Consider the following 18,962-nt stretch of genomic DNA (forward strand, 5'->3'; position numbering starts at 1 on the left):
CACACCTGTGGGGGGTAGTGAGGTGGGGGTGGGGGCTGTATGAGTTTCTTTCATGTGCTGTATCTCTGTCTGGCTGTCTACACGTGAAAAGCTGCTCCTGTGTAAGAGTGGCAGGGAAGTGGAAACCCGTGCCGATATTCATATTTCTTCTCACCTCTTTCCCCCTTTTGGCTCCATTAAATCATTGTGACACAATTCCTTAACTGCTCCAAATACCCCACCCCTCCCCCCACCCCACCCCACTTCCACTCGCACCCTTTCTCACATGGATGCAAACACACACCCACTCTGTGTAAACGTAATGAAGTTGGCTGTGAATGTTTGCGTAGGTGTGATATGAAAGTGCGTAGCTGGCTCTTGTCTCTTCTGTTGATCTTTGAGCAAAGCAGAATAGCATTATATATGGTATAGAAGAAGGATACATGTTTGTGCGTGTGTTTAACAGGAAACAGAGTTTATGTGGGTCACATGAAGTCGATTTATGCAGCAGTGTCTGCAAAGTATTATGGAGGCATTTTTTGAAATGGAGAAATGGAGAAATGGAAACAGAGACGGCCCGAGGTATATTTCTGACCTCGCTGATGTGTGCGTACTATCCCATTGCTAAATGTCACCGAGATGAATATCAGCTAAATTCATTGCTCTTTGACTGTCAGAGTTATGTAAGAGCCAGAGGAATTCGGGATACACAGTGTTAGGCTTTCTACTCTCAGGCTTCACCTGCCCTGATGTGTGTGCGTGTGTGTGTGGTCTAGTCAAAGCAGTTATGCAAGCCTTCCATGTTGGAAAATAAGGCTTGTTTCATCCCTTTCACTGCGCTGTTTCTTCCTGTGGCAAACCAGTCAGTGGACTGGCTTGCAAGAGTAATCTTGCTTTTTTGATTTGCTTTATTTATATCTACTTAACACATTTTCTCACAGCAGGTTTTTCCATCTCTGGTCAAGACAGAAATTTATTTTACAGCTCTGGTATAGAAGTGGGTCAGCTACAATGTAAATGACAGAGCACAGCCTTTTAATTTAAGTCTGCTCTACTGTCTGCCCATAACAAGCAGTCGAGTGGTAAACCCCAGTTTTCATGTCATTCACCGCTGGTTTAAACATGACTCAGCTTCCACCTGCAAAGATGTGTTTATTTATGCACTGTCAGAGAAAAAAGAAAACACACACACGTAAAGTAGAATTAGTTTTTTGGTACGCGCGTGTGTGTCCGCATACTTTCTTCCTTTTATGTTCAACTGAGAGGTGTGAGACTGATCGAGGGGTTTGCCCTGGGGAGATTCCAGTTTGGTGGAATATACTGTAGTTTGGGCGGATGTGGCAGACGTGAGGGGTTAGCCTGTGGTCTTTGTGGTGAGGCCGGGGGGTGGTGAGCAGCATATATCTACTCTGATCAGCATTTTGCATTGTGGTTTGATGTAGTGACAGGGAAAACATGTCGATAGACTTGTGAAAGATGCTGATCCTCCAGCATGTGCATGCGTAGCCCCCAACCTGATGCTGAACTCTGTTATATCTGCTGCTGGGATCAGCTGTTGTGTTTGTCAAAAGCCTTAACACTGAGAACCCAAGTCACGTCTCATATCACACCTCGCTTGATAATACTCTTGATATGAAATAAGTGTTGCAATGAGAAGAAGGCATAAGCTTTTTGATCATCATCAAAAGGACTGGAAACATTAGAATCAGTAGATTTCATAGGTCATAGCTGCTGTTATGCACAGATAATAATTTTAAAACCTGCAAGATTCAGGCTAGACTTCATTGTGTCGCTTTTTGATGCCATGTGCTAAAATCCCACTATTTGCATTTCAGCTATTCCAAAGAACTCATGAGTATATTCTGTGTTTTCCCTTTCTTCTTTTCTTGCTATGTCTCCGTCTGTCACTTTCTCTTTCTTGCTCTGTCTCATTGTGCTTTTTCACCCCCACCCACACGCACACACCAACAAACAAAATGCGTATCTCACTTTCCTGTTAAGAAACATGTTAGAACACATTAGAACGGTCACATAACTGAATACAGGTCTGCTTTTTATTCTGGTTTGGGGAGATATTCTTAACTATGAAGATGTTATGTTTAAAGGGTTAGAAACCTGTATTTTTTAAGGGCATATATATGTGTATATAAATGCGATATTAATATACTTTTTTACTACAGGTCCAGTGTTAACTATGCCACATCAGGTATACTCAGGGTGTGCTTTAGCCTCCTCCTTTACTGCTTGACATTCATGTTAGCAACTTTTGCGTATCTTTGAATACTTGCAGAGCTTTTGATGACACAAACATGTATGCAAAAGCCTTAATAAGTAAGTAGAAAAGTGTTGTGAATTCACTTGCTTCTGTACAAGGGTGAAATTAATATGCTTAGGCCTTTTATAGTAATCAGATTTCAATTATCCAAGTGGCTTTTATTAATACTTTTCCACCAACATCCACAAAATTTTCTGCTACTTATTAGACTTTTTCTGTCATTTATTTGTAGTTCAGATTAACTTACCATCATGGGATGCCTTTCACTTTGCCCGACTAGATGCCTCGTTCTTATCGCGAAAAGTTGTCAGTTTTGCACATTTAAGTTGAGGTGGAGCTTTTGGTCTCTTCAGCAGCCTCATTTTCCAGTAGCAAATATTCCAATATTTATTTTTAGTTTGGCAAAATTGTTAAGATCAATCAAAATATCATCCATCCATACTTCCACTTGTCCAGTTTATAGTTGTAGCTGCACTGCAGACTAGCCCGACTGTTATCGGCCAGAGGAGACCTACACCCCAGATAGGTAGCCAATCTGTTGCGAGGCTAACGGAGCAATTTTAGAATCACCACTTAACTTTACATGAATGTCTTGGTTCTGGGTTCCACGGGCTAGATGGGGCCTTCCTGTGTGGAGTTTACATGTTTTTCCTGTGCTTGTATGGGTAAATCAAAGTTGCTGGTTTTAAAAACATTTCAAACTATTTTTAATGTACAGTTGTGTTCAGAAGTTTATGACCATGGACATAAAGAGCGTGGTAGTTTTGGCCTTTTAATGATTTCTTTTAACAGTTTTTTTTTTTTTTCAGGGTGGAATCATTGTACAGTGTATATCTTTCATAACTTTAAAATATTGTATCCACAAGTTTGAATCTATTTTGGTTCAGCTGTAATCCACACAGGATCAAAAGTGCATACAGGCTTGATAGTGATGTGCAAGGTTATACAGTATGTTTTAACTGCACAAGGTCTGTTAACTTCTCATATGCAATCATGTTTGATTACAGTTGGTAGCTTGTTGACAGCACTCTTTGGATTGACACATACTGAGAACAATGGGAAAGCCCAAAGACCTCAGTGAAGATCTAAGAAGGAGAACTGAACATTTACACAAGTTGAGTAGGTCAGATTCCAAGATCATCAGTTCAAACATTTGTGTTTAAAAAAAAAATATGTAAAATTTTAAATCTATTACACATTTCAAGATAAACATCACAAAGTGCTTCATAAAAAAAATTCTAGAACATAAAAACAAACTTTAACAAGTATTAGTTGCTATTTGAAAGAGACAATGCACTTATTTGATGTGTCACCACTTTGCTGAGGTCTGGGAAAAGACCCAAAACGTTACCCTCAGATGGGTGGAAATTGGTTTGGATGTTCAGAAACAACCCAGTAACCACCAAGGCTCAAGCCTGACATGAACTGGAAACTGCTGGAACATCAGTGTCACTGTCCACAGTGACACTGATGTTCCACTGATGTTTTACATCGCCATGGACTGAGAGGGTACCAACCAAGAAAGAAGCCCCTGCTCCAAAATCGACCCCTTCAAGCTTGACTAAAATTTGCAGCTGCCCACATGGACGAGCCAAAGAAAAGCTTGTATGGTCAGATAATGACAAGAGATATGCCCGCTGGAGTAAAGGTGAGGCTTTCAAAACTAAGAACACTGTACTGTTAAGTACGGTGGCGGTAGCATCATGCTCTGGGTCTGTTTTGCTACCAGTGGTACTGGTAGATTGCTCAACCTCCAAATAGCTGGACAGTTAAACTACACACAACTGTGTATTTCAACAGTACAATGATCCCACAAACTAATCAAAACAGGTTTTGGAATGGAAAAATAAGCTAGCATTAAGCTTCTGGAAAAGCCTTCCGAAAGCCTGACCTCAACCCTATTGAAAGTTTGTGCTCTACATTTAAAAGTCTGGTCTATGCCAGGAAACCAATGATTTTAAATGAACCCTTAGAATTCTGCCAATAAAACGTATGCCCAAAGCTTGTTGATGACTACCAAAAGCATCTGGTCGAGGTGCAACTTGCTAGAAACATTTAATCAGTCAAGAGGAGTGTATGTGAATATTTGAGCAAACTTCTGATCATCATACATCAGCTGCAGCTCACATGAACACATGAAAACATACTCGTAGCATGTTTCTTTCTTCTTCTTTTTTTATTAATTCTGTCTCTGCCTTTCAATGGTTCTCTTGTTGCCCACTGTGTTTTTGGTAACAGATGGCTTCTGCAAGCATCTCTGTGTCATTGGTTTAGTGGCCTGGTTTCTTTTGGAGTGATTATGTAACTCTAACCTCATCGCCCCTTTCCTGTCTTTTCCCCTCTCTTGCCCTCTTACACTGTCCTTTTACATAACAATGTATGCAGAGCAGTACCTTATTCTGGTTTAATTTTTCCCCAGTGAACAGAAGTACTATATAGAGATACTGAATTTTAATACTAATCTAATCTGAACTGCCACTGTTTTGGTTCACCGAATAGGACTTTAGGAAATGAAAATAGGAACACAATGCATCTCTATATTACTGGAGTGGATCATTGCACTTTTTGTCACGTCCTACTCATAGCATAGTTCAAACTGAGAACCTTTCACCTCATTTGTATTTACTCATTCCTCACTACCTGACAGTTGCAGTGTGATTTCAGTTTTGGTTCACCTTTGTTTGTGTGTGTGTGTGTGTGTGCGTGTGTGTGTGGACGGGTATTAACATCTTCATGGGGACCAAAAAGTTTACTATACTTGTGGGGACAAAAATCCCGGTCCCCACGAGTTTAAAGGCATTTTTGAGACTCAAAATGTGGTTTTAGTGTCAGGGTTACTATTAGGTTATGGTTAGGTTTAGGGTAAGGGTCAGGGTTAGGCATTCATTTTTGATGGTTAGGGTAAGGGGCTAGGGAGAGCATTATGTCAATGAGATGTCCCCACAAGGATATAAATACACGTGTGTGTGTGTGTGTGTGTGTGTTTTAGGAGGGGAGCGCGGTGGTGGTGGGGAATCTAAGTTATTAAAATGATAATTGTATATTTTGGAGAACAGCCCAGTAACAGACTTGTGACATTGCAATTCAACCAACCAAGTCCTTATACTTCATGCAGCAAGCCAACAATAAGGCTTAGGAACTGTAGGGGTTTCAATGGCATCTAGGGTGCATATGAACATTAAAAAAAAGTTCTACCTTTCTAATGCATTTGTATCTTATGCAGTATCAGGGATTGTAGCATCTAGTCCTTTTACTGAATCAGAATAAAGTAATTCTGATTGAAAGCAATAATAGAAAAGGGAAAATATATACATGTGTGACCTCATGCATATATTTTTTTTATGAGTTGATTTCAGGCTAAATTGAAGTTTCAACTGTCTGAGTAAGTGAAATCAGACTTTCAGATTTACTGGCTCTTTCACAGGAAATCCTGCATTGAGTTACTGTCCATAACTCAGAAAGGAAATGCTATCTGAGGAAGCAAAGTGGAAATTTTAAAGTTGAAAGTAACCATCTTTTGACTCATACAGTTTTTACAGAAAAAGTACTGTAGACGTTGTCTCTGTCACTCTTTCAGGCAATGTTAAAAATGGTCAGCATGAATGTTTTCAAAAAGCAAAATGTTTTTTATCCTTCATTTGGGGCATGTGATCATTTAAACAAACCTAAAAAACATACTTGTATTTTTTTTATTTAGACAGAGCTACACTTTTTTTTATAGTTTACTTTTGTCAGTCTTTAAGCTATGATAACTTCAGCTGCAAAGTTTTCATATTTAAAAAGAAAAGCCATATGAGAAAATGATACTGGTCTCCCAACTCAATAGTGAAAAACCATACTATCCAACCGGTTGAACTATACTTTGAAAAACTTGATGGCTCATTTGAAAAGTTAAAATATTGTTGTTGTTTTTTGGGGTTTTTTTTTCCAGACTAGACTAAAGTGCATATCCTCAGTTTTAGGCTGGTTGCCCCTTTTTCACCACTGAAAGAACTGTTTGAGGGGAAATGGCCATTTATACACATGGTATCCAAGTTGCAAAAATCCCAAATCAGTTGGACAGTTGACCAATAAATGTTTCATGGAAAGTCTGTTTCTGACTAAGTGACTTCTTTAGTCTCGGTCTCTGAGTCACTTGGAAAGTTTAAACTTTTTGGATTTCCTTACCTGGATCATTGATCATGCATCAAGACTGAGAGTTAAGATCTGGCATTTAAACTCAAATAGAGCTGGCTGTTTGTACGAAGAGCACATACAACTGAAGATTTAAAAATGAACAAACTTGGTCAGAGTTTTCAATAATGGCTGCGTTGCATCAATTCCGAAAAAAATAGCTGTGAATAGGAAAATTAAGTAGAAAAAGAAAGGAAATAGCAAACAAGCAGGTATGCAAGAAGTGCAATTCAGCTGAAAAACGCACGTTATGACTGATTCTCTGGATGTAGGCGTTGATGTTTTGTGGTCAAAACTGAAGAGAAGACATGACAATAATCTGCAAAGGATTCACTACAAGATGCTTCCCATAAGCCTCACAAAACAGGTCTGGTTACGGTTAAATAAATGTCTAGCTTAACCTGTTGTGGCTCTAAATAAAACCTGTCTGCTGGTATTTATTTGATTTTTTTTTTTTGCTGAAAAAAGCAATAGGCCAACAGAGACGTAGACAGAAACATCCTGCAGACTCAGATTTGGCCAAATAAGCGAAAGGTCACTGGACAAGATTTCATCATTTCATCATTTTGGCGATTGGCTGAGTCTTTTATCTGATCTCAGTCCGACTGGGCATGTGTTTCACTACCCAAAGACAACATAAGAAATACCAAAAGCAAGAGTTTAAGTGAAGCAGTGAAGACTTGGAGGGCATCATCCTCAAGGAAGATTTAAAAAAAACAAGACTAATAAAGTTTAGAATGATAACCTTTATCAAAAGTGAGATTAAGCATCTATTTTTCAATAACGTTCTAGGCAGCATTAACCTAGCATGTTTTTCAAAGCTGGGGTTGTATTTGAACAGAACGTCATGGTTCATTGATTCAGTGGTTTTGTTTAACTTCATGCGCAAGTCTCTAAACACCTTTGAACCTTTAATCTCTGAGCCCAATGTGTGAAAAAGGTTACATTTTTGTTTGTGCAGGGAATTCAGAAAATGAACAAAACATCCACTGGAGAATTTCAACACAGTCACCGCAGTACACATCTCCTATCACAGCTCTCCTAAACATAGCCATAATATTTCCTTGGTTTCTGACCTACCAGTAAAAGCATAGCAACTCACACCGAGCAGACCTTTGCATGGCCACTTGAAACAGCTGAATAGGTACAAGATGTGGTAATTAACCTGACAATTGCCTTCTCTGTGCTGCATGAATACTAACCCTGTGTTTGTATTTGTTCAACCACTATGCGCACACTACTCACTGCACGCAGCAGCTGGATAACAACCAGCCTGAGAAGTTGGTGGAGGACCAAAAGAGGGTAGGTACTTTTAAGAGCATGGCAACCTAACTGAAAACCCCAACACTAGACAGATTCATACTGAGATTTAGATGTAAAGCAGTCATGCATATAGAATAAAAAAATCCCCACTTTGTGACCTGATTCTTTTTGCCTTCTAGGTTTATGAGAACTCTTCTTTTAGTCTTTTAAGTAACACCCAACTGATCAGTCACAGTGATTGTGTAACTGATGAAGGAAAACATGTTTTTCCTCTGCATTCTCTCTCTAATGGTGTTTATGACAAAGCACAGACTTTACAGAGCCTCAGGCATGTCTGTGTCTAATCAGTATTTTTAGAGGCCGCCACTGATGGGTTCATCAATATATAGGACTAATCTCTTAGAGAAAAACATTTTTCACGCAGGTTTAATCACTGACCATTCATCCAATCATTAAATATGTGTAACAAGATATCCTGACTCCTGGCATCTTGCATGTAGTTATTACCAAATAAGCAGTGAAGGTTTTATTACCTCCAAAGGCCTTTCTTATGGTAGAGTTATTGAATGTTTTTGAATGTTACAGAGAAACTCCTGTTTTAACTTTTTGGAAGAATTTTTCAACAGCAAAAATGTTGAAGTAAAAAATAGTAGAAGTAAAACTAACAGGGGGACGAAGATGGATGAAACTTATTTTAGTGCAAAATTTGGATCTTTTTCATTTCCCGATAACCATCGAAATTAATATTGATTTAGATAATGCTTCAAAAAGTTTGTGCCTGTAGCTTAATAGTGGCGAGTGGCAAGACTTTGTTATAGAGTTGCTTTGTATTGACAGTTTAGATAACCTCCTGTTCAAAATGCCATAAGGGTTTGGCTCATGCCTCACGACTCTAGAGATCAGGGAATAATTTTCTGACTCCATCTGATTGTGCTTTGCCGTTAAGCACGATGCATACCATTGATTAACCTCCAACCAATGAACAATGAGAATAGTGTTCCCCGCACCTCCTACATAAAGTAATCCTGACCTCTGGAGCATAACTATGGCAGCGGAGCTTACATAACTCCTCCGTCGTCTATCAAGGACCACCCACAGTTGACAATGATTTGCACATAATTGCACACAAACACAAAAAAAACCCTTCTCTTTCATTTCCTTCACTTTATCCCATGGGAGGTCTGTCAGGTAGCTATGGGCTGCGGTTTCCATGACAACGCCAAAGTCGTGCTGCTGACTGCTCGACAGTGGATGAGTCACAGTGTGGGAGGGCTGGCCCCAGGTCTGTCTAAGTGAAAATCAGGACCTCACATTGTCACTACACAGGGTCACTGCTGCGATGAGACCCATAACAATATTGTAATGTAGGCGGTAAATATCAGAAAGTTTATCCTATACCTAAAAGTTTGTCCAGCACGGAATTTTAGGAATTTTTCTTTTATTAGAGATTTAATTTACTCTTTATTTAACTTGTCTTTAGTCTGTATTACTCTGAGGCTGCGTTTTCTTGCAGTCTTCACAGAGAAAAGAAATGCACAATACATCATTAATGATGCACGTTATCCCGTTACACAAGCTGTTCTTTATTTCTCTCTCTCCCGTCACAGACATCACATCATTACATCCTTCTCTTTCTTCTCTTGCAGGGCGAGGCGCTGAGACAGATTCTGGTGAATCGTTACTATGGCAACTTCCATAGGAGTGGTGGGCGGAGGGACAGCCTGACGTCATTTAGCAATGGCCCCCTCGGTCAGGTTGGACCGGGCAAAAGCCAATCAGGTGGGACGCAACGACGATTGTTACTCATCTCTGACAACCAGCACAGAAGTTTGTTGTTCATTCTTTTCAGTGGTGTTTTCTCCCTGCATGAAAGGCCAAGGAAACCCATCTTTCAGTGTCTCTAATAGACCTGGTGTCTGTGTGAAGCATTTACCAAACGCATGCTGCTGAAGAGGAGGGTGATCGTGCTGCCAAACACAACTACAACTACTATTATTTAAGATCAAAGTCTAGATGAACCTTTTGCAATTTTTTTTTTTCTGCCTCTGAAGTTGCAATGTGGCAAGCCTCTTTTGGGGTTGTTATATAAGGATGGGGCTTTATCTGTCTGGCCCTGAGCTGGTTATCAGCTCCCGAGTCAGGCTGTGAACTGCCCTTTGAGCAAGCAGAGCAAAATATTCTTATCACTACCTGATAACATTGCTACTTTTTTATTATCTGCAGTCAAAATACTAAAGCAATGTGTGTATTTTTTTGAGCGATTGGTTGACATTTTATCATAATATAGATTTGGGGGACACCCTGACACTGTGCAGGTGTCTGTACAATGTGCTGTGAGTCTGTCGACCTAATAATCTGAACATTTTGTATCTGCTGTGGCAAGAATGCTACTTAATAATAATAATAATACTAATAATACTACTACTACTACTACTACTACTACTACTAATAATGATAATAATAATAATAATAATAATAATAATAATAATAATAATAATAATAATACTAATAATAATAATAATAGACAAAAGAGGACACAAAATAGCAACAGAAAATAAATGCAATTAAGATAATTCACTAAGCCTTGTGATAAGTAGCTCAGATGTTTGTACAAAACCTCTTTCAACAGGAGTCAAGAACAGAGATGATTAAAGTTGTACCCAGGTCTCCATCTTTCCCTTTTGTCCCAACATGTTGGCAAACTTCCAGTCAGCAGGAAGTAAACCCATCCCCTCCATGATCCACTTTTTACCGTTGCTAGGTGACAAGCTGCTACTTCCTGTGAAAACAGACTTTGCACCTGTTCCAGACTGAGATTCCATATGTAGCCTGAAGCTTGGGCCTCAAGGGGGAATGTGCAGGCAAAGCCATGTACAATGAATAACACCACTGGACAGGTGGTCAGTAAAGGATTGATAGCACAGCACGTTTGGGACCTGTTTAAGTTCATCTTTTTGGACTCTTTAACAAAGAAAAAAGTTTGTATATTTTGCAGTGAAAAACTTAAGTACACCCCATGATTCAGTAACGTTTACCACCTTTAGCAGTAATAACTCAGTTGATTGAGATTCATGGGCGCTTGTGTTTGCACAGCTCTCTTAAGATGGTAAATGGTAAATGGACTGATTCTTATATAGCGCTTTTCTACTCTCCTGGAGTACTCAAAGCGCTCTATACAACACGCCACATTCACCCAGTCACACCCATTCTCACAAGCACTACCTCTATACTGAGTGCTTTCTAACTACACTCACACACATTCATACTCCGATGGATGCATCGGAGAGCAACTTGGGGTTAGTATCTTGCCCAAGGATACTTGGCATGCAGATTGGAGGAGCCTGGGATCGACCCTCCAACCTTCCGGTCAGTAGGTGACCTGCTCTACCTGCTGAGCTACAGCCACCCCTATCCCATCACAGCATTTCAGTCTGGTTGAGGTTTGGACTTTGATTGCTGTGCTTGGGGTCAATGTCCTGTTGCATGACCTAATTTCAGCCAAGCTTGAGCTGTCTAAGAGATGGCCTTGTATTTGACTCTAGAATACTTATGCAGAAGAGTTAATGGCTGACTTAGTGACTGCAACGTGCCCGGGTCCTCTATCTACAAAACAAGCCCAAATCATCTCCCCTCCACCTCTGTGCTGATAGTTGGTGTTTGTGTGGTTGATTGTGCTGACATGCTGTGTTTGGTTTTCTCCAAATTTGACACGCGTTATTACCACACATCTCCACTTTGGCATCATTATCTGTCCAAAGGCCATTATTAAAGAAGTTATGGTTTGCTCAGATGTAAACCTAAACCATGCTGCCTTGTTATTTTTAAATAAAAGAGGGTTTTTACCGGCATCTTTTCTTCTTCTTCAAAAGAGGATCTTTCTTCAGTCTTTTTCTGCTCATACTGTCATGAACTTTAACATTTAACATATTAACTGAGGTCTGCAGAGTCTGAGATGTAGCTCTTGGGATTTTTGCAATTTCTCTGCCTTTTGCACTGTATGACCTTGGCATGAATTTGGAATATCCACCACTGGGAAGATTGTGCCATTGTGTTTATACACACCTGTATATGCCAGACTAGCAAACAGCCAAAACCTCTGATTTGACAGTGGTGGTCACACTTTCTGATGACTACTTAAACAACTGTATTTGCTCTCAATTCATATGAAATTATTAAGGGTTTACTTAGTTTCTCACAGCATTATTAAAGCAACAAAAAGTTTTGAGCACATTATTTTTCTTATTTAATTTTAACTGTGTATGTATACTGTTGGGTCCTTAAATATTTGGAAAACAGCACATTTTTTAGAGCTTTGTCTCTGTAAACAACCACAGGTTATGTGATGGAAGTGAAGACTTTCACCTTAAATGGATTTAACCAAAATATGGCATCAACTGAATAGAAATTATATAGTCCTCCAGTTTCAACTGTCAAAAGTAATGTGACAGTTGACTCACAGATTCATGGCCAGGTGAGGCATGTTCCCTCATTATTCCATGATGAGGGAACATGCCTCTGTATAAAAGCAGAGTTGATTCCAAGTGTTGAAATTGAATTTGGTAGTGTTTTTGGTGTGAAGTCCAAAGACACACTGATGCAAATGGAGAAGCCATCATTAGGTTAAAAAAAAAGCTAAATAAACCCATCAAAGAGATCATCAGAGAAATCATTTAGGAATGACCAAATCACCAATCTGCAACACCAAAAGGTCTAAAGGACCACTGAAGACAAAGAAAACCAATGACTGCAGAATTATTTGCTTGGTTAAGAAAAAACATCTGCACAACCACTAGCTAAATGAGGAATACTCTCACAGAGCTGCATGCTGAGTGAACTTCCTTACACACAGGCAGGTTGTCAAAATCCACAATCAGGAGTCTTCTTGGTGAATGGAAATACAATAAGATGCAAACTACTGGTTACACTTAAGAACAGGAAGGCCAGAATACATATACGTAAAATTGCACTGTTCTGGGGGGGGGGATACGTGGACAGATGAAACCAAGATGAACTTGTACTAGAATGATGGAAGAAAAATGTATGGCAAAAGACAGAAACAACTCATGATCCAAAGCACACCACATGATCTCTCAAATATTGTGTGGGCAGCATTAGAGGATGAGTATCTATGGCTGCAAGTATAGTAAGTTCACCAGTGTTTTAGGCAAAGAAATAAGATGTTCTTCAGTGGCCAAGTCAGTCACCTGATCTCCACCCAACAGAGCGTCTCTTCAGTTACTGAAGGCAGAGAAACCCAAAAACAAGCAGCAACTGAAGTCATTGACTTCCACTGATTTCTATTAAAGTATTAAAAACTAAAATTGAAAATTTATTTAAATTCACACATGACTGCAATTACCGAACAATACTTCAACACTGCACCTCACTTGCATATTAATTGTTTGATTTAAAGTCCACTGTACTGGTGTGAAGATGGAAAAAAAGTCCAAATACTTAATCTCACTGTATGTTTTAATTGAACTATAAATTTACTAAGAGCAAATTATTGTTTTTCTGTTATTATCTTCAGATGATATAATAAGCTGTTAAATGCTTATAGTTGTAATTCCCATTTATTTGCAGGAAATTTTCCAAAATAAACCAGAGTAGAATGAAAAATTAACGCCACATGTCTGATATAGCCTGTTCTGAATTGTCCCATTGCCTCATCTCGTTCTTTAGGTGGATTAGGGGGACATGGGGGCCTGAGTCGTGGGGAAATGAGCCTGGCAGAGGTACAGTGTCATCTGGACAAAGAAGGAGCCTCTGACCTGGTTATTGACCTCATCATGAACACCACGAGTGACCGAGTCTTCCAAGAAAGCATCCTCTTAGCTATTGCGCTGCTGGAGGGTGGAAACACCACCATCCAGGTCAGTTAACCAAACATTTCAACCTTAAAAATATGGACTTGTGTCTGTTGTCTACTGTGAAACAACTGATTTGTGTATAAATCTGCATCTCTTTAAAAATTATACACTTGAAACATGATCTGCTCCAATACGATCAGTGTAAAGAACACTGTGTAATTGAGGGAATTTTTCATCTCTAGACAATCTTCAGTAAGTGGGTCAGTGTGCCACCATAGCTGCACATGTACATTACTGCGGCACCTCCCCCTCACGTCTAGCCCTATATAACTTAGCTGGGAACCCAGACCAGCTGCTAATAATGTCAGTAGTAGACTTTGGATCAAAAATTTTCATGCTTTTCTGTTTTTTCATTTTAGAAATTCTTAGGTGTGTATTGGGTAGTTTAAATAAACTCTCCTCCTTTCGGGTTCAGCCCAAGCCGCTCTGAACTCTGTGTTTCCCCCACCATCCATTCTTCATATGTCTGTTGTTCTGTCAGTGGATCCCCATCTTTCTGTTTGTCTGTCCGTCTACGTTGTGTAAGCAAGGAGCTTGCATAATCAGATTACAGGAAGCCACTGTTTCAGAGATAATGCATTGGCTTCCCACGGCTGCTGCAGAGCCACGTCACGTGATCCGTCTGTGTTACATAAGGTCTGTGTGAATGAACAATGAGGAATGTCTCAGCCTTCAAAACATTCCAGCCTCGCTCCCTTGCGTTCTCTTGCCGGCCCAAACTGGGTCACGCTGGGCCTCCGGAACTGGGGCAGTGGGGAGAGAGGGCGGAGGAATGAGGAAACACAGAGGGGACTGAGGAGAAACTGGAGCTCCTCTTACCCTCGCATTCTTAAGTTTGTTCTGGAAAGGGAGATTTATTTGCAGGGAAAGCTATCCTGCAGTGCTAGAACTGCACCATACAGTGCAAATATTTATGTTCTTTTACTGACTGGATGGCTTATAAAGGAAGCCTGAGATAAAAGCCTCGTTTCATCTCTATAAATACAACAATGATGATTGTGACTGACAGCTTAAAGCTTGAATTTGAGATCAGGCATTTCTTTTGCTCTCTCTCGTCTCTTCAAGAAAGCACACCATGGGAAATATAAGTGGGGTTGTGTGACTGACGTGCTGAGCTGAGCACCTGTTGGATCTTGGGTGTCTTGTACTCACGTAACACCGTTAACTATTTACTCATGGCCTACATAGTGCACAGAAATAAACCACACAGAATAACCCAGCTTGCTCAGTTAAGTCACTTACACACGCAGGCTGTTTGCTGTCATGCAAGGCTAATGCACAGATGCACTAGAGGTTATATTTTACATTCAGGCTCTTGCACTCTTTTGCTCCTATATTTCAGTCACATAGCATCTTTTTATCTTTCTTTTTTCTTTTTTTTCTTGCTACAGCTAGGAGAGATCTCAGACAGCTGTAAATTCTGTTGTTACATGACAACTTTTAACATTTTACTCGTCAGCCATCTGGCTTCTAACTGCATGGTGTGCTGCTCCGTTTCCCTCCAAAGCCCTTGATGTGCAGGTGTGCTAAACCAGAGTAGTGAGTCTAAAAAAAGAAAAAAATGTGAATGCAGAGGTGGCGAATTTAAAGGAAGAAGGAAGAAACCGAGGAACGAGGAAAAGGTCTCAAAAGAGCGTAGAGTAGAGAGGAGCAGCAGCAGTTCCATTTGGTTTACATGTGGCGCTGCCTGACATGAGAGGGAGGGTGAAAGGAAAAGGGAGCGCGAGTATAAATAGCTGTTACATAACATCCCTTTGTTGATGCCAAGTGGCGGAACGGAAGGAGAGAAGGGAAAGCGCTATGACCTTGTTTTTCAGTGTTGTCCGCCCCCACCCCGTCCTGCTCTTCTGTCTCTTTCCACTTAGGGTTTGCCTCCATAGATACAGACAGGCTCTGTGTTTACCCAACACTGCAGGGGCCCGTGACATCTTCGTCCCTCTCATCTATCCTCCTTCGTTACTATCACCGTGCTCTCTCCTTGCCTTGACCACCATGTGTTACTTCATCCGTAACGTCATCTCTCCATTATGCCAGTCTTCCTCCTGCTTTTCAAGTGCCATCAAAACACAGATGGTGTCTTGATACAGCAGCACAGATTTCGTAAACCAATGTGTGAGGACTGGCGTCCAAATGCTACACAATGTAACAACGTGGTTAGATGTGAAAGTACAGGTTTTCACTTCTGATTGTTGTCACATACGTTTTCTGAAGAAATCATAAGAGGAAAGCTTTGCTGTGGTGTTTTTCTTTACTGTGGTGTCCCTTACTTGTGCGCACGTCCTTGTTTCAGTGAGTCACTCAATTTGGTTCAGTTCCTAAGAACTGTTGTTTAAAAAAAAAAAAAAAAACACAAATACTCAGTTAGCTCTGATGCAGGTGAAAAAGAAATGATGCTGGGAAAAAGAAAAGAACACTGTGGCATGCCCAGTACATTCACCTCCACTGTCGCTATCGCAGCGAATGGCGATAACTCAGTTTAACCTGATTCACCTTATCAAATACTGTAGCTCAGCACTGGTGCTAGTCTTGCTAGGCCTGAATGTAAATGACTAAACATAGCATCTCCAGCATAGGATATTTTACTTGAATGACAGGTTGTGAAAATGATTGATGATTACATAAGGATAAAGCTGGCATTCGCAGAGTTTAGGAGAGAATACTGTATTGCAGAGCATGTGTGATATGTGGGTGTGTCCTCTCTGAACTGGCATGTGCCTATGGCGGAGACAGCTGACCCACTTTTGTGAGTGTAAAAGTCAGTGGGCGTATTAGCGTATGTGCTTTCCAGCCTGCGTGTGCTGGTACTGTACGAGCGCGCGCGTGTGTGTGTGTGTGTGTGTGTTTGAGTTATGTAATGGTAAGGGTGAGAGAGTGCTGGTGAGTGCTCTCCTGTGTTTGCTCTGGTTTAATCACTGTGTGTTATCCTAGCACCGCTCCTCATGCCTCACCCTTTGCACCCTGCCTTCCTCCCCCCTCCCTCCCCCACCCGCCCTGCAGGCCCACGCTTTAGCCGGCTGATGGAGGGCAGTTATATGAACAAAAAAAGACGGACAGGCATGACCATTACTGTCCCCTCAACCCTTCCCTCCTCAGGCATGCTGTGATGTGTGAGCAGTGAGTGGGCTGCCAGCGTCTCTGTACTCCTCACTTTGTCATCAACTTGTTTATTGCATGATGGCCTTGGTTGGTAGTTCTCCCCTCCCCATGCTGCTGTCTCCTTGTTCCTAAGTTGGCAGAGTGTGTACGTGCAGGAGTGCTGCTGCTCAGTGGTGGAGGGCCAGGGTGGGGCACGAGGCTCGAGAATCTGCTTTGGGGCACAGTCACACAGTTATGTCATTGTTTCTTTAAAGGAAACTAGGCTGTAAACCCGGCGTATCCCTTCACTGAGTCATTAATAAGCCAGATAAATTCTCACTTTGGCTCCTTAATTGGTTTGTCACTATTTTTACTTTTGAATGAAAAATTTAGCACAGTGAGCCTATTAAAAATTAAATTGCATCGCATGCAACCGCCGCAGTACAAACACATTTAAAACAATGTCCTTGGAGGAGCAGAAACAAAGCTTGCTTTGTCTATTTTTGCTTAACATTTTCCATGTGACTATCATTTACTGTATTTGTTTTCTTAACTAGCCCAGTTCTACATCTAACCTGAAAAGACCATATGGTTATGTAACAAACTTTGAGAGCTGGCCTAGATACAACGTCTGATAAGATTTTCTCCCTCCCTATCACTCGCTCTTGTTTCCCCTCTCTCGATCATAGGTTCTTTCCCCTCCTTTTTGCCCCTTTTTCCCACTTCTTGGTATCTATCTTTTGCCTCTTTTTTTTTCTCACAACTTCCCACCATCTCCATTTCTGTATCTGTGTAAGTAGGCCAGGCTTCTCCCTTTCATGTCATTTTTTTCACCCTTTTAGTGTGGCAAAGCTGCTTTGGCTCGTCGAAGCCGTTCCATAGGCTGTGCTGCTAACAGCTCTTACATAATCAAAACAACAGACCTGTGGGTTGGGACACAGTGTATACATCGGGCATGGAAGTGTCCTAATTCTGCCTGACCTCATTCCACAGCCATAGCTGCAGCGATTAAATCCTCACATCACTGTAAAGCTAGACCTGCTTCATTAGAGTTTATAATATTTTGTGAATAACGATTGGTTTTCCTATAAAGAAGAGTTTTCTGATATAAAGTAATGATTTGTAGTTTGTTTTTTACTGTAAGCCGAGACAGTGTGCTAATTTGTTAAGAAAAAGTTACCAGTTATTTGTTTTCTTTCTTTCCATTTTATCTCTTAAATTTTCTACTATATTTTTATTAGCTTGTTTTGTTTAAACATTAGACCAAAAGATTTTAAATTTTCCCGTGGTGTAACCTCCATACTATATATAGTGAGGGGAAAAAACTCTTTGATCCACTGCTGAATTTGTAAATTCAGTCATTTTTATGGTCGTTTTAATAGAGAGAGATGAAACCTCAACCAAAAAAAAAAAACAAAAAAACACATTACAAATATATTTGCATGTCATTGATCGAAGTAAGTATTTCATCCCCTCTAACCAAGCCAGAATTCCGACTCCCGCAGATTACAGCCAATCAATTATAGATGCTCCTGATCTCAACTCTATATGTGTGTAAAGCACACCTGTCCAGAAAATCATTTTCTTCCATTTCAACCTCTCCACCATCATGGGCGTGTCCAAAGAGCTTTCAAAGGATGTCAGGGGCAAGACTGTAGATCTGAGCAAAGCTAGAATGGGCTACAAGACCATCAGCAATAAGTTTGGTGAGAAGGTGGAAACTGTTGGTGAGATTATTTGGAAATAGAAGCTCCATTCAAGATATTGCCTCGTGGGAGGAGGATGATCAAGAGAAAAGTACATGGGAGGAGCATTTTAATGATCTGAAGGCAGTTGGGGCCACAGTCACCAAGAACCAGTGGACAGGGTCATGTGTCATAAAGTCTTGGACAGGAACCTGTCACAACACTGAAGAGGGGTCGTGGATGGCTCTTCCAGCATGACAAATATACCCCAAATATGCCAAGGCAACAAAGTAGTGTCTAAAGTAGAAGCACATTAAGGATAAGGAGTAGCCTAGCCTATCTTCAGACCTCAGTCCTGTAGAAAATCAAAGCTCAAGCTTTGAGTTCTCAAGCAACAGCCAAAAACACTAAGGGTTTTAGAGAGTTTTTTCTGTGAAGAGGAGTGGGCCAAAGGTGTGCAAACCTGGTGACCAAAACAATCATCTTAACGTTGTGCTTGCCAACAAGGGTTTCTCCACCAACTACTAAGTTATGTTTTGCATTGGGCTCAAATACTTATTTCACTTAATGACATGCAAATCAACATTTATTTAATGTGTTTTTTCTGGATTTTTGGTTGATATTCTAACTCCATTAAAACTA

General features: G+C 40.5%; 1 protein-coding gene across 8 annotated transcripts in view; it reads left to right on the forward strand.

Annotated features, from left to right (window-relative positions):
* Positions 1-18,962, forward strand: part of LOC116326605 (inositol 1,4,5-trisphosphate receptor type 1) — a 75,426-nt gene that overhangs the window by 37,345 nt on the left and 19,119 nt on the right. For 4 of the 8 annotated variants that reach the window (XM_039611763.1, XM_039611762.1, XM_039611764.1 and 1 more), the window contains 3 exons: positions 7,682-7,729; positions 9,337-9,469; positions 13,373-13,563. In XM_039611763.1, the coding sequence (XP_039467697.1) occupies positions 7,682-7,729; positions 9,337-9,469; positions 13,373-13,563 (372 nt within the window). The remainder of the gene's footprint in view (positions 1-7,681; positions 7,730-9,336; positions 9,470-13,372; positions 13,564-18,962) is intronic. The other 4 variants (XM_039611767.1, XM_039611765.1, XM_031747951.2 and 1 more) reach the window with 1 other exon arrangement.

Source organism: Oreochromis aureus, linkage group 5 (genome assembly GCF_013358895.1).
Source record: "Oreochromis aureus strain Israel breed Guangdong linkage group 5, ZZ_aureus, whole genome shotgun sequence".
Classification (NCBI taxonomy): domain Eukaryota; kingdom Metazoa; phylum Chordata; class Actinopteri; order Cichliformes; family Cichlidae; genus Oreochromis; species Oreochromis aureus.